The 16832-nt window shown below is 43.0% G+C and overlaps 1 protein-coding gene across 1 annotated transcript in view; it reads left to right on the top strand.

Annotated features, from left to right (window-relative positions):
• The window catches only part of PPM1L (protein phosphatase, Mg2+/Mn2+ dependent 1L), a 319652-nt gene that overhangs the window by 289099 nt on the left and 13721 nt on the right, over positions 1 to 16832 (top strand). Inside the window, exon 3 of the mRNA XM_070466500.1 lies at positions 16361 to 16522. Within this exon, the coding sequence (XP_070322601.1) occupies positions 16361 to 16522 (162 nt within the window). The remainder of the gene's footprint in view (positions 1 to 16360; positions 16523 to 16832) is intronic.

Below are 16832 nucleotides of genomic sequence, written 5' to 3'. Positions count from 1 at the left end.
CTTCCTGACCCAGGAATTGAACTGGGATCACCTGCATCTCAGGCAGATTCTTTACCAGCTGAGCTACCAGGGAAGCCCTTTTAGGCAAAATTCAATTCCATGAATCGTGCTTAATGTTTAACCACCTCGTTTTGTATTCAAGTCAGAGGTGACTTCATCACATTTGCCTGGAAAATAGACTGGAGACAAATGAAAAGAAACTGCCTTCAGAAACCAGTTCAACTTAGGGTTGGAGCAGAAGGGCAGTGTGGCTGTGAGAAGCTCCACTTCTCAGCCATCAACTGGAGGGAAGACCTTGTAGCGATCCTGAAAGCAGTGTTTAAATAAATGGAGGTTATGCTCCTTGGTGGAGTCTTATTTTCCAGTTCAAAAGATGTCTCCTGCAGTTCACAGATTAAGCAGTCAGGGGTCAAGAGGGGATTTTAACCTACTTAGAGCCCAATGTTCTCTAATTAATTGTAGAATCTCCTTACTCTTTACCGACCTGAGCGGATCTTTCTCCCTTACTCACTCCTTGGGCTTTTCACCTTCATGTTGCTTCTAGCCTCCAGGAAAATCACATACTCATCTTCCAACTCAGTCATGAATTAGAAAACGGTTTTTAAAAATATTTTATAAATCATTTGTATACTGTGCGAGAAAGGCTTCTGTGAATATCTGGTTTGTGTATTTCCCTGTATTGTTCCTCAGTGTAGGCAAATATAAACTTTGAAGTATCCTAAAATAAAGCTGTTTGCTCACAAAACTGACTGCTTCCTTGTCACACTCCTGATTCAATTTTCTTAGAGAATATTTTTAAAGCCTGATTGAGGGTGTCAGATCTGGGTTCAATTTCCAATGCTTCCACCCAGAAGCTGTGTGACCTTGGTGAGCCTCTTGTGTCTTATCTGTAGAATGGAGAGATGGGGATGATGGTGATAGTGATGATAACAAGGCACACCTTGCAGGATTTTTGTGAAAATAAAGTAAAATAAAGTCAGGCATGTGTGAGCCGCAAGCAGAGTGCCTGGCCCACTGTAACTTGTTTAGTTAATGACATTTCCTTTGTGACTTGAGGTGCAAGTATCTTGAGACTCTTCCTTTGTCTGCTGTCCTCCCCTCCTTCCCCCTCTCCCCTCATCAGCCTCACTTCCTGTAATGTGACACCCACTCAGCAATGGTCTGAGCAGGAACAGACCTAACCACCTGCTTGGACAAGAATAAACCTAACCTCCCCAAGCCACTTCTTTGGGGAACTGGCTCTCCCTGGTCAAGACTTCCTGTGCAGGAAATGTGTCATAAATAGCCTCTTCCTGCCCTGCAAGTCATCCCTTCTCACTTTGTGAGCAACAGCATCTAATCCTGTAGGATGATGGTGTCACACAAGTGTGGTGTCACAAACGTGGAGCATTCTGAGCCCCACCCATCGTGAGTCTGGGGCTTGGTGCCCCCCTGACACTGTTCCTTCTTTTTCTAGAGCTATATTAGCCATCAGCCAACATGGAACCAGTGGAGGCATAGCCCCAGTCTTGTTAGTTAACAAGTTGGTTCAGTGAGTAAAATCAAATAGCTTAACTAAAAATCCAGTCAAGTCATTGTGTAGACCATAACAGAAGACCCTCAGTGGGAAGGATAGAAGTGCCTAATAACATCAAGGAACAAGAAAGTAAAAAGCACTGACATTGATAAAAAGTGAAATAATTTCTATAAATGAGTCACATTAATGAATAAAATTGAGGGAAATTCAGAACAATCTTTTTAAAAAACTTTAATGAACTTTAATAATCTATTTAATAATCTATTTTTGTTTCCTTCTAAATTTTTCTGCATACATTTACACACATGTATTTATTGAAGTAATAGCAATTGAAATATTTTATATATGTTACCAAATAAAATGCTAATGTGTTATAAAGAAATTTATGTACAGTTTTTATTTTTCACTTACAAGCACAGTGTATTCAGAAACACTATTTAATGTCCTTGGAGTGCTTTTATTATTTGAATATTTCATGATGTGTTATATATCTTCGTTTTGGTTATTTCTATTGTATTGTTTAAATTCTGTGAGGTCAATCCTTATATATGAAGCTCGGTTCATATCTCAGATTATTTCCTTAGGAAAAAAATTCAAGAATTGGCATTATCAGGTTAGAGTATAAACAAGTGTTTGTCCTAGTCTTTGTTTGAAATGAACTATAAAGAAATCTCCTTCAGAGGGCTACTCTCATCATCCATTTTTACCCTACAGATTCATTCTTTAACTCCTCCTTGTGCCAAGAACCAAATTGGGTTACACGAATTCCTTACCCTGTTGCATCTTCAAGAGAGTTCAGGCTTCACGTCTTCCCAGTCATGCTCCCTGCATATCTCCTCACCACCCAGCATCTCCCTAGCCTGAGCCATGCCCCCTCTGCCGTCACCCCCATCCACAATCCCAGCTCTCATAGCACATGCGTGCCAAGTCACTTCAGTCATGTCCAACTCTTTGTGACCCCCTGGACTGTAGCCTGCCAGACTCTTTTGTAACCATGGGATTCTCCAGGCAAGAATACTGGAGTGGGCTGCCATTTCCTCCTCCACTCACAGCAGTGTCACAGCATTTACCATACTGGATCCTAAGTGTCTAATTCCATCTTGCCATTGGGCAGTAAGTGCTGGGGGTTAAGGAATGTATCTTGTTCATCTTTATTGTTCCCGCACCAAACCTAGTAACTTATACACAGTAGGCGCAGAATATGGCAACCCATACCAGTGTTCATGTCTGGAGAATCACATGGACAGAGGAGCCTAGAGGGATACAGTCCATCGGGTAGCAAAGAGTAGGCCATGACTGAAGCGACTTAGCATGCACACATGCATTCACAGGCACAGAATAAGGGGACAAAGGCCATACAACTATTTAGTCAACACACACACACTTCCAATCTTATTATTATTAGGTACAGGTCATAGAGGTATGAGAAGAAAGAGAAGAAAGATGGTCATTATCATGTAGGAATATGGTTGGATATTCTTGGCTGTAGGTATAGAGATGGGATATCACTTTTGGGCATGGGCCAGATGGAATTAAAGTCAGGATTTTATCAGATCTTTGAGGACGCAGCCTTCCTGGAGACATCGATTTAGAGTCAGTTTTGTAGTCCACTGAACCAAAAACAAACTGGAGAATTAATCTTTATTGAATCAAATTAGCCCCAAATCAGATTTGTTTTAATTATCCTAAATAAATATAACTGTACAACTTTTATTTTGTCCTTTAAAGTGGGGATATAAGTGACTGTGTTCTGTTTGAATGGAAAAGATCATTTGAAAATTAACTTATGTGTAGCTGCACAACCTACCAGTGGTGTGCTTCACAATGGCAAATTTGGCTTTGGAAACAATTTCACCTTCCATCTGGAATTCCTTTGTAATAGGTATATGTTAATGGACAAGGGAATGGCTACCCACTCCAGTATTCTTGCATGAAAATTCCATGGACAGAGGAGCCTGGTGGGGGCTGCAGTTCATGGGGTTGCAAAGAGTTGGATACGACTGAGTGACTAACACAGTAATACAGTAATTCAGATATGTGATAACTAACTCAGTGCCCAAGGAAGTCTTGTTTGGTTGTCAAACATTGTTGGTACTAGCTGATTTCATAATGCCCAAGTCAGGGTAAAAAGCAGAGACATTACTTTGCTAACAAAGGTCCGTCTAGTCAAAACTATGATTTTCCCTGTAGTCATGTATGGATGTCAGAGTTGGACTATAAAGAAAGCTGAATGCCAAAGAATTGATGCTTTTGAACTGTGGTGTTGGAGAAGACTCTTGAGAGTCCCTTGGACTGCAAGGAAATCAAATCAGTCCATCCTAAAGGAAATCAGTCCTGAATATTCATTGGAAGGATTGATGCTGAATCTGAAACTCCAGATGGTGGCATCCATTTGGCCACCTGATGTGAAGAACTGACTCATTTGAAAAGACCCTGATGCTGGGAAAGATTGAAGGCAGGAGGGGAAGGAGACAATAGAGGATGAGATGGTTGGATGTCATCACCAACTCGATGGACATGAGGCTTCAGCAAGCTCTGGGAGTTGATGATGGACAAGGAAGCCTGGCCTGCTGAAGTCCATGGGATCGCAGAGTCAGACACTACTGAGCGACTGAACTGAACAGAAGTCAGGGTAAAATTTAACACGTGCAATGTGTGACAGATAGCCAATAAACAAGCAGATGCGCGCATGCACACACACACACACACACACACACACACACACACATATTACACAGCTACAAAATAAACGTGAAATTTAACTTTATTTGTCTCCATAGAACTGAATGTAACAGATCTTGAGTCCATATTGGATCTGTTACTAAAATCTTGCCATATTCATTAGCAGATACATGATGTAATTTCCTGATTTTTCCTCAGGTTCTTAAGTGTAAATACCAAGTTGAGCCATGTGCTCACACCCCTTTCCTCCATGAGTGATCTATGTATCAGGTTGTTGTTACTATCCTGGCACTTGAGGGATGACCCAGGGTCTCCATGACCTGTGGTTGGAAGTGTCTTATCCTCCTGAGAGGTGTCTTTGCTCCCTCAGGACAAGCCCAGCAGTCCTCAGCTGTCCCCTCTGCTCCACACTGGGCTGTCCAAGTGGGTTCATTCAGCCATTGCCTCTCTACACTGGGGCAGAGGTTTCTGATCTCTTGGGCTCTACCCTGGAAAGCAAGGTCTAGTCTCTTGTGCTTTGAGCACCATATAATTCTTGGAGCTCCACACATCAAAGATTCTGTCTTCCCTCCACCTCCCCCCATCACAACCTTCCTGCCTGCCCAGCCTTACATGTCAGGGGAGCAGGAAGAGGGCAGTTGTGGGCAGGAAAACTTGCTCCACCTTCATAGACCTGTGGTTTATCCAAGAACCAAGGCTGATGGATGCTCAGGAAGATTTTTCTCTTGAGAACGTTGTCTTTTTGTGAGTTCCAGTCTCCTTGAACCTCAGAAGCTAAATCTGACTACTTCTGTCTCCTTGCACTTCAGCCACAGTACTCCTAATCTTCCCTGGGACGAGTGCCTCACATTGAGTGAAAGAGAGTTCTGTCCTCACATGGGGCAGAAATTTCCATTAATATCTCCAGACGTCATCCTTCCAACACACCCACACCCACACACATGCACACATATGTAGGTAGGTAGGTAGCTAGCTATATGGTAATTTAAGTAAATATAATTGAATAACTTCCAGTTGTGTCCGATTCTTTGAGACCTAATGGAATGTAGCCCATCAAGCTCCTCTGTGGTTGAAATTCTCCAGACAAGAATACTGAAGTGGGTTGCCTTTTCCTTCTCCAGGGGATCTTCCCGAACCAGGGATCAAACTTGGGTCTCCTGCATTTCAGGCAGATTCTTTACTGCCTGAGCCACCAGGGGAGCTCCAACTTAATAACGTCAAAGATCAGGTTTGTTTTTAATGGAAAGAAGAGGGAGAAGGGTCGATGCTGCGCTGGGGGAAAAAAAGAAAAGGTCAAAGAAAGTGCAAATCTCTGCCGAGCACCAGAGCACCAGATGAATCAGGCGGCACCTCTTATTCCCAGCCTTCTTCTCTTTGCTCTCTCTGCCTTTTATTAAAAAGCAAATGCCCCTTTTAATAAAGCTCAATTTCAGAAGTTCGTATTGTACCTCGTTCCCATAGCATTCATAAAGAAGCAGAAACAGTACTTGTAATTTAGGGCTGGGAGCCCTAAAAAGAAATGAAATATCTCACTGAAGAATTCTGATATAACATGAAGACATGAAAAAATATAGTAGTGCATCTCTGACTTATGTAGGAAGAATCAAAGAACCATGAAATTGATTTTATTTACCGTTAAAAGACACAGAACTTAGAATCTAGGTTGTGATTATGTAATTAGAAATTAATTTCAGCAGCATGTTATCATCTGAACTAAATGTCAGTCAGAGTAATGAGCAGGATGTTAATGAGTTTCAGAAAAGCGTGTGTGTTTACTCATACCTCAAAATAGTCACGTTGGAGAGGAAGATGGAGGCTCCTAAAGTATGAGGGAGGATCTGCTGCTGCTGTGGTTTTCTAAGACTCCCCAGTATGTGACCAGTTTAGCAGGAGGTGACTCTTGAACATGTCCACACTGAACTACTACATGTGAAGCTGAAGAACACTTTAATTTTAAAATGCTATTCAAGAGCATCAGATAACGTATCTATAATGTTAACTTTGGTGAAGTGTGAAAATTTAATGAATACTCCATCAGATTCTAAAAGTTTGAATTACTGAGGTGGCTCAGTGGGTAAAAAATCCACCTGCCATGCAGGAGACGTGGGTTCGATCCCTGGGTTGGGTAGATCCTCTGGAGGAGGCATGGCAACCCAGCCCAGTATTTTTGCCTGGAGAATCCCATTGACAGAGAAGCCTGGAGGACTATAGTCCATAGGGTCGCAAAGAGTCCAACATGACTGAAGTGACAGATCACACACCCTAACCCTAACCTCCGTCCCCCGTAAAATAGATTATCTTATTTAGGATAGCACAGCTCATTTGTGGAAAAGACCTTTCTGGCACTTGTACATGGTTTCTTATTTCTTCTTGTCATTTTATTAATTACTGTATGTCTGCCAAGGAAGAGCCCAAATAAGCGTAAATCTGGAATTAGACTACCTAGGATTTAAAATAATAGAATTTGCCATCAAACTGATTGCCTCACAGTCAGCCAGTGTCAAACTCAATGGCTGATATTTTTGCTTATGCAGAAGTCTCAGAGAGGAAAAGAAAATTACAATTGGTAATAGAACATTTTTTCTCACACAGTGTCATTCATGCCCTCCAGCATGTGATGAGGGGAAGTTGAGACAGCTTGGGTTATAAAGGAGGACCGAAAGGGTGCCGTGTTGTGGGGGTGCTCGCATGAGCCTCCCTCCCTATGTGGTGTGTCCTATCACTGCTCGCTCTGTTTGGAAAGCCTCGGAGATAGTTTGCCTTCTTAGTACCAACACTTCAGGCCTTGATGGGAGAAGGCCTTAATGTGCTCCCGGTAATACTCCGGTGTTGCTCACGTGTGTTGCTGCCCGTATTTCACTCTTCCAGTTTGGGCTTTTGGACTACTGCTAGTCTTCACGTGAAGTTGAAAACCTCTTATGTTCAGCTGTTCTGCTGAAATTCCTCACTGAGCGACCCTCTCCTCTGGTCTCTTCCCTCCCGGGACAGGGGGCGTGGGGTGGCGGGGCCAGGCTATAGCCCAGGGTTGCCCACATCACCATGCATGTTTGCCCACAGGTTCTAGGAGGCACTGTTCACACTGTAGTCGTTGTCAACTTGAACATGTATTACAGCCCTTTTATGAGGATGGTAATAAACCTTAAAAATCTCTTAAGGAAGAGATGCCTTAAGACATCTGGTTTGGATCTGAAAGAGACATGTGCACCCCAATGTTCATCGCAGCACTGTTTATCATAGCCAGGGCATGGAAGCAACCCAGATGCCCATCAGCAGACGAATGGATGAGGAAGCTGTGGTACATATACACCATGGAATATTACTCAGCCATTAAAAAGAATTCATTTGAATCAGTTCTAATGAGATGGATGAAACTGGAGCCCATTATACAGAGCAAAGTAAGCCAGAAAGATAAAGACCATTACAGTATACTAACACATATATATGGACTTTAGAAAAGATGGTAACGATAACCCTATATGCAAAACAGAAAAAGAGACTCAGATGTATAGAACAGACTTGTGGACACTGGGAGAAGGCGAGGGTGGGATGTTTCAAGAGAACAGCATTGAAACATGTATATTATCTAGGGTGAAACAGATAACCAGCCCAGGTTGGGTACATGAGACAAGTGCTTGGGCCTGGTGCACTGGGAAGACCCAGAGGGATCAGGTGGAGAGGGAGGTGGGAGGGGGGACTGGGATGGGGAATACATGTAAATCCATGGCTAATTCATTTCAATGTATAACAAAAACTACTGTAATGATGTAAAGTAATTAGCCTCCAACTAATAAAAATAAATGGAAAAAAAAAAAAAAAGACATCTGGTTTGCACAGATACAAGAACCATGGGCTAGCCACAGCCTACTTCAAGGTTGAAAGCAACACTCAGGCAACAGACTAGTTAAATTCTGTCCCTCACTTAGCCGCATAATCTTGGGCTGATCTTTTAATCTCAGTTTTATCATCTGTAAAATGGGGACAACAGTACCCCATAGGCTGTTAGAATTAAAGATATTACCTCTGCACATGGCAAATGGGGGCTTCCCTGGTAGCTCAGATGGTAAAGAATCTCCCTGCAATGTGGGAGACCCAGCGTCGATCCCTGGATCAAGATCAATCCCCTGGAGAGGGGAATGGCTATCCACTCTAGTATTCTTCCCTGGAGAATTCCATGGACAGAGGAGCCTAGTGAGCTACAGTCCACAGGGTCGCAAAGAGTCAAACACGACTGAGCACTAACACTTCCACTTGCTTTCATGGTGCATGGGCAGTATATAGCAGCTCTCACAATTTGGCTCACACGTGTCTCTCTGCATGTAGATCTCTAATTGCTTTCCATTGAAGGCTCTTATAGCATAAAATAGCTTTCAGACTCTCACAAGACTCATTACAGTAGGCTTATTGACTTATAGTTTGAAAAGTTAATTACTATTAACTTAGTAGCCCCACCCATGCACATTAATATAGAAAATCTAAAGAGGGCCTGAGGATTTAGAGCAGGGGGTGCAAAGACTCAGGCAATAATGAGAGAAAAGGAATAAAGAAGGAAAGATCAGAGCTTACTCTTTAGTTCTTCAGACAATGGATTGTCCCGACAGATGTGTCTCTGCCGTGGCATTAACAATTACAAGACTGGTGAGCAGGCTCTGAGCAAGTCAAACTTTGGCGGATTTAGAGATTGTGCAGACGGGGGATGGGGCCCAGGAGCCTTATCTGCAAGCTGCCTGGCCCTTTATCTGTGTTTCAGGGCTCATCACAATATTGGCTGTGGGAGGTCGGGGCTAGAAGCCCCTGCCGACAGTGATCTTATCATTCCCTGTAATGCTTTCATTAATGGCTGGCTTTGCCTGCTCTTTTTCCAATATGTTGCACACCAATATAATTTCTGTCAGTTACCAGGCCTTGATGTCATCTAGGCTCTGGAATTGTGTTATTGAACTCACATTCATTGTCAAACCTTTTTAAGATAAACCTATCTTCCCTTATCATATGAATGTGTTGATTCTCCTTTGCTGTGTATAATGAATGGCTTTTAGGCAGCTGTAACACCTTCACCGAAATATTCATTCATTCTCTCTCCCCTTCTCCCTCTCTCTCCTCCTATGTATGTGTCCATTTCCTTCCTTTCTTCTCCACTTATCTCCCAATTTCTTTCTCTCTTTTCTGAAGAAAAAAAAAAGGAAAATTTAAAAATTCTCTTACAAAAGACTTTCTGTCACAGAGGGAAATCACTATTAGCTTGAGCGAGTGGCGTTCACTGTCTGGGGCCTCGCTGTTTGGGAAAACATCCACTGCTTTGAAGCATGCAAGCTCCGACTAATCGCACCCAGCCCATCACATCCGGCTTTCTCCACTCAGCCCAGCCTCACACTCCCTCACCAGAAAAAGTGAAACTGCAGTGTCAGGCACACAAGATGTTGCAGTAAGCTGAACTTGCATAAAATAGGGATTCTCATTACTCCAGTTTTTTAAATCATAGCTGTCTGCATACAGGAAGAGGGGGAGAGGAGTGCAAGGGGTTGATGGTATTAGTTTTGATGGGGACTCAGGGCTGAGTGGAGCTTCCCTGGTAGCTCAGGCACTAAAGAATCTGCCTGCAGTGTGGGAGACGTGGATTCGACCCCTGGGTTGGGAAGATCCCCTTGAGAAGGGAATGGCTGCCATTCCAGTATTCTTGCCTGGAGAATCCCATGGACAGAGCAGCCTGCTGGGCTACAGTCCATGGGGTCGCAGTTGGACATGACTGAAAGACGAACACTTTGACCTTCACTTTCAGGGCTGGGTGTTTTGCTCTGAGTAGAAATTGTAGATAGCCCTGCTCAGAGGTGAGATGAAGCTGTGCAGGGGGAGCCTGAAGGCAGCTGAGGTTCACTGGTCTGTCACTGAGTCCTTGATGGATGATGACTGGTGCTCAGATCTGAATTTGAACTTGACCGTCTGTCGACAATGGTGCTGTCATCATTTGTTACTGCTATTCCTCTGTGTCTTTTTTCTACCTGTACCATGCTACTACCACGACTGTCAGTTCTGCTTTTTCTGTTTTATGGCTTGGATACTTTGCTTCATGCAGTGGATATACTTTCTGAAATGTTGTGAATAATTTATAGGATATGCCTTCTGAAACATTGTGATTAATTTGTGGTTTTAAGTAACGTTAAATTCATCTTAATGCAGAAAAGTGTAAAGAAGAAAACAAAGTGGTCTAACATCCCATCGACTGCATAACTCTGCTAATATTTTTCAAAAAATCAGAGTATATGTATTTACATAGGACAAAGGTGTGAATTGTATAAATACTACAATTAGTATAAGTTGTGTATCAATAAGCACCCCCACTTTCCTTACCACCACTTCAGTCCTTAGCATCCCTCCCAACATTAGGGTCTGTGCAGGGTAGGAAGCACTGTGATAAGAATACTGCAGTGAATAAGGTGTCACCCTGGGTCAAAAAGAAGTTGCCAGTCTAATGGGTCAAAGAATCATTTGACCTACTGTTTGGCGTGCATTTTTTTTTAATTGTTGATATCTGTATTATTTTTATTTTTTTTAACTTTTTGTTTTATTTTGGAGGATAGCCGATTAACAATGTTGTGATAGTTTCCAGTGGACAGCAGAGGGACTCAGCCATACATATACATGTATCCATTCTCCCCCGAATTCTCCTCCCATCTAGACTGAGCAGAGTTCCCTGTGCCATACAGTAGGACCTTGTTGGTTATCCATTTTAAATATAGCAGGGTGTGGCCTGCGTTGTAGTAAAATTGGTCAACATTATAAGTCAGAGTTCACATAAAAACAGCTTCTCTTGAAAAATCTGAATAACTGTTTACATTGAATAACTATTACATTCCCCTCTGGCAGCCGTTTTCCTTGCAGAGGAAATGCTGCCCCATTAGCATGCATTCTCTAGCTTGCCACCAGCCCTGCCACTGCTTGCTGTGGACCCAGCACTGAAATCTGGTGTCACTTGTCTCTTATCTTCATGCTTGCCCATTCTTAGAGTAGAAAAGCATCTTCAGAACCCAGGATCCTGTCAAAAGTACAGGGGTAAAGCTACTCCAAGAGGGTCATAAGCTTTTTCTTATACCTGAAGGCATAGGAGTTTGCAGTTCCTCTTCAAAACCAGCAAAATATTCAAGCTGGAAAGGATGTAAAGCTAATCCAAGTCGCTTGCTTTTTACCTGCAGAAGTTCAGATACTTTCTGATTGATCATTATTGAGAATTTGAAATATATCAGCTTTAAGTTAATCCAGACTTACAGTTATATGAAAGGAAATTCATATCACACTAATCAGAATTTCTTATGGTTTACAAACATTTCTGTAACATGCACTAGTTTATACTACAAAAGGGGGCAAGTTGATGGGGACTATTCAAAACACAGAAATGCAGAAACTGGTTACAGAAGTCGTTCGTTCTTGGAGGTGGGTGGAAGAGAACAGTTTAGAGCAAGGGAGTGCCAGTTATCAAAGGTTTGGCCCAGGGAATCAGACAGTCCACGTGAGTGACTTGGGCAGATTGCTGTACTGTCTGGGATCTAGTTTCCCCATCTGTAAGATGGAGATAATTATGCCTTATAGGTAGTGCAGATTAAGTTACATAATATAAATAAAATGTTTAGCATTATAGTAAAATGCATAAGGAGTAGGTCTATCATTGTTATTATTACTAATAATAATTCTGGATTCCCTGGTTTTTTAGTCAATTTGGTCTTTCAGTACATATGCACTGAGTCATGTAATCATGGATATGACACTTGAATTCTGAGTCGCATTTTTCTCATCTGCTTAAATTGAAGATAATAGCTACCTCTTCTCCACCATAAGGTGTCAGGAAATCAACTGCAAGTGTGTTTGTGGGTTCATGGGCTTCCCTAGTGGCTTAGACGGTAAAGAATTTGCCTAAGTGTGGGATACCCAGGTTCGATCCCTGGGTTGGAAAGCTCCCCTGAAGGAGGGAACAGCTACCCACTCCAGTATTCTTTGCCAGGCGGGCTACAGTCCATGGAGTCGCAAAGAGTCAGACACGACCGAGTGCCTAACACTAGTGGCATTCGTAGTACTGAACAAACTATTACTACTTTGTTATTAGTTTAACCAGGAACGTTTTAAATTAGGGTTTTAAAAGATGGCTGAGATGTCCCAAACTACTTATCCCTCATTAAGATTTACATTTTTCTCCAGCTCAACTCATCAGGTGAATTCACTGAATAATGTTAGCCAATAAAAATATTTAGATAAGTCCAGAACAGATTTTCTTGTGTACTTTTACTTTGCAGCCTAGAAGTTAAATGAAGAGAGAACATGCTGGTTTAGAGGAATAGTCTAATGAATAATTGGCCTTTGTGTGTTCTTCACTAAGGAAAACAAGAATTAATAGAACAACACAAAAGCGTGCCTGCTTTGCTGAAGTACACATGGAGGTCAGAAGTAGACACAGGTTGCTCATGTAATGGTCACCATGATGCATTTATTGCTTCCCAGTGTGCCATGGCTTTGGAAGCTGTTGAGGATGGGCACCCTACCCATGTTTCATTTGCATTGGCCCAGAAGCCTGGACTGGAGGAAAGAGCTGGGGCCAAGCCTAGGCTGGACTTCCACCTACTTGCTAACAGTGTGCCTATGAGCATGCCTATACATGTACAGGGGGGTCCTTACGTTTTGATCAGTGTATAAAATGCATTTTGCTGCAGTTGGGTGTCTCCCTGCTGTGGCAATGTCTAGAAGATGTTGTCCAGTGTGCTATTGAACTGATTTGATACACTCAGAGCAAGACGGTGGGTGCTTAGCGTAATATTCGATCAGGACCAAAGAGAGTGTGTGATTCTTTATCACTCCTCTGTTAATTTGTTTATTCAGCAAATACTGAGGTCTGCAGTACTCTAGACTCCAGCATTACAGGAGGCAGAACAAGCAGGTGATCGTCTTACTCTTGTGTAGTTTATGTTGTACAGGGGAAGATTGGTGTTAAATAAACTGCTTCAAGAAATAAGATATTTACATACTTATGTGTTCTGAGGGCAATAAAGGACATCAAGAGGAAATTCGATTCCCCCGTCAAAGAAGGCCTCTGAAGATATCACGCTTGAACTGAATCATCACCACGTGCACATCAGCCAGTGTCAAGGACCAGGCTCTATGCTAGGCAGAGGGAACACAGAGGCCCGATGACAAAAGGCTTGGCATGTTTCCTCTTGGGCATAATGTTTTTCTGGCATTTTTCTCAACCACAAGGTATTGCATTCTGCTATTCTGTAAGATTAGATTATAAATTATCTCTTATAATCCTGAGCTAAGACTGCAAAGTCCAAACAATAAGTTGTTTACAGTGAAGCATCGTGTTTTGTTTTCGATCACGCGTGGGCCTCCCCCCAGGACACAGGCAGGTTTCTGGGGAGGGAGAATGGTAACATTTCAGTGATCCTCAAGGCTGCCTGCAGCTCTCATTCTGCCATCTGGGGCTCACCCCTTTTGTCCGATCTAAGAGTCTATTGTTGTCACAGGCAGTTTCCACTTTCTCAAAGCAGTGCATTCCTGAAATCCACATCAGGAGGTAGATTTTATTGACCCATAGAAACAATGGGATTGTGTTCTTGACAGAGAAGTTAGCAAGCCATGAATCTTCATGTGTGAGTGAAGCAAAGCAGTCACACTAAATCTCTCACCCAGAAACGCCCTTACTGAACTATGAGCCTTTGAACCAGTTAGGTGCCACGAGAAGAAATGACAACACAACCCAACATAAAAGGCCTTAAAGAGGAAGGACACTTGGTGTCTCCCAGAACAAGAGCAGGGTGAGTCTGGGCTGGTTCGGAAGTCCTGTGATGTCTCAGGGCTCAGGTCCCTCACCCCTTGGCTGCTCCTCTTGGGCACAGAGCCTTGATCTGAGCGGTAGCCGCTCCTGGTACATGGCTGCCACAGCCCCAGGAAACACAGGAGCCACGCAAGGCCAAAGAGACGGGTTGTGTTCTGCTTGGCGTCTCCTTCGGTGAGAGAGAAAGCCTCTCCCAGAAGCCCACGCAGACGTTTCCTTAAGTGCTCGTCCATGGAGCACCCAGTGCCCCTCCCCACTGCTTTCTAGACACCAGGACATTATCCTGAATTCTCCCCTCTCCTGTATTTCCTTATTCTCTATCACCTGTCCCTTCTGATCTTCAATGATCTGTCTCTGATCCTCAATCCTTTTGTTTACTACAGTATTTCAGATTCTCACGAACTCTCCCAGTTCTCCCTGCTTCCAGTTTACCTTCCGCAAAGCCACTGGTGTCATCTTATAAAACACAGATCTCATCATATCACTATCCTACTTAAAAGCCTTCGGGGTTTTTTAACCCATATACAATTAAATCTCAATTTTTTTTTCTGACCATAGGTATGACCTCTCTCTTTAAAAAAAAAAAAAAAAAGATACATGGCAGCTCAATTAAGATAACAATGGATATAGAGCTGCTGTGACTGAAATGGGGGTGTGGAAGGGGCTCATAGCTCATCCAAGTGGATCCTTTTGCTTCCCTCATATGGGGACCTCAAAGCCCTTTCTGGGCTATGATTTCTCAAAGTGCACTAAGCTAGAGGAGAAAGGGGTCTTTGAGTTAAATAATGCCCCCAAACCATGTAATACCCCAATAACGTAGTGTCTCCATTTCACCTTTCAAACTTCTGAGAGTCTGCCTTCTAGGAGAATTTGTGCTGTCATTGTGATCAACAGGTTAACACAAGCAGATGCTTGAAGACAAAGTGAGGCCAGTTTAACACCAGAATGCAACTAATATCAAAAACTAAGAATAACAATTTCTAATCATATGGATTGTTCTTATGGTTACATTTTCATTCTTACAGTTTTTTAAGATGAAAGATTTGTGATTTGCTTTGATAATCCTGAGATTAGTCTTTTTTCCTTTCACAAGGCCTTTCATATCAGACATCCTGAGACGACCAACATTTCATGCGTTTCCCTTTCTAATCAAGGCACTTTTGAGCTACACAGGCTTTAGAATGGAATTTCGAATAGACCTATGTAATAGCTGAATATACTGATTATTCTCCTCCCTCTTGATATCAACCTGTATTTATTCTTTATGTCTATTTAAGAATTCAGCCTTTGCTATTGTTCTATGAAGAGAAAGAGCTGTTTAGATGCAACTTACATTCTGTTATGGAATATGACCTTCTTAATGAGGAGGTTAAATATTAATGAAGACTAATTGATGCATAATTTTAACAAGGAAGGTCATTATCAGTTTGAAGCAAGAGCTTAATGGATTGTGCGTTTCAGCAGGTGTTTGCATATTTAGTGACACTGTCAGAAGTCAGGGAGGAGAAACGTGAGGGGCTGAAGAGAGGGTAATGGGCAGGTAAGAAGGACAACCTCCAACTGGACCAGACTCTGTAGTTCTATTGCTTTTATCCATTCTTGTTCCAGGAAGAGTTTGAGGAAAAGGAACGTGTCCTTTTGTGTCTTTGTAGCCCCAGGCAAACAGCTCTTCACTCTTACTTCCCTTCTGACTCTGACCACCTCCAGTCCCCACCTCCTATTGGCCTAGGTGTCATTTCCCTCATCCCAGTAGGTTTTCCTGCCTCTCCCCTGATGGTCTGCCACATCACACCCTGGAGCCGACCTATTTCTGGCCACTGGTCTTTGCTCTCAGACTCTGTGTAGACTAGTTTGCATAGGCTATGCCCCTGGCTCCACAGGATCTGGTTGTTACCATCTGTCATCTGCTGGTCTGTCCAGGTGCTCTCAGCGAGAGCCCACCCCCCATTCTACCCACTTTCAACTGGGATTTCACAGAACCTAAGCACCAACAAGAAGCAGAAAATAAGTATCCATTGTCTGAAGCTTCAAGCCAATTCTGATTCTCTCCTAATCTTTTTAAGTGTGATATGCACTTAAATCAAGAGAACCAGAGACAACAATGATTTGGGAAAATGATAATCTTATCCTAGCCGATTTCAGTGACACTCCAACATGGTTAAGAAAATTGACTGTCAGATCTGATCAGTGTTGTTGAAGTGAACAGCCCTCCTTCCCGGAGTGGCGGGAGTCAGATGCTGACCCAGCAGGAGCAGTGTTAACGCCTGAAGACGCCAGTAACCTCGAGAAGCAGCTTAAGCTCCAAGCGCCGCTGACCGCCCATGTGGCCTGTCTCTTCTGTCTTGCAGGTACGACGTGTTTGATTGCCCTGCTATCAGATAAAGACCTCACTGTGGCCAACGTGGGTGACTCGCGTGGGGTCCTATGTGACAAGGATGGGAATGCCATTCCTTTGTCTCATGATCACAAACCCTACCAGCTGAAGGAGAGGAAGAGGATAAAGAGAGCCGGTGAGCTTATCAGTGCCTCCAAGGACTGTGTGCTGTCTTGTTCAAGTGGCCAAGGCGGTTTCCGGGAGAGACACTCCTTTACCCAGTGAGGAGCAGATCCGTGCAAAGGCTGCAACTGAGGCAGCTGGGACTGGACTTTGTAACATTTCCCATAAAATGTGTGGCCACTGAATTTGCCCTTCTTCATGGCCAACATGTCCACAACAGCCAAAAAAAGCCCTTAGTTTAAAGGCTAATGGGATCTTTGGGCCATTGCTTGCCACACTCTGCTTCCTTCCAGCCATGCCAAACTACTAACCACCAAATGAAC

Source organism: Odocoileus virginianus, chromosome 4, assembly GCF_023699985.2.
Source record: "Odocoileus virginianus isolate 20LAN1187 ecotype Illinois chromosome 4, Ovbor_1.2, whole genome shotgun sequence".
Classification (NCBI taxonomy): Eukaryota; Metazoa; Chordata; class Mammalia; order Artiodactyla; family Cervidae; genus Odocoileus; species Odocoileus virginianus.
The sequence above is the reverse complement of the archived record's forward strand: the minus strand, read 5'-3'. Positions and strand labels throughout refer to the sequence as shown.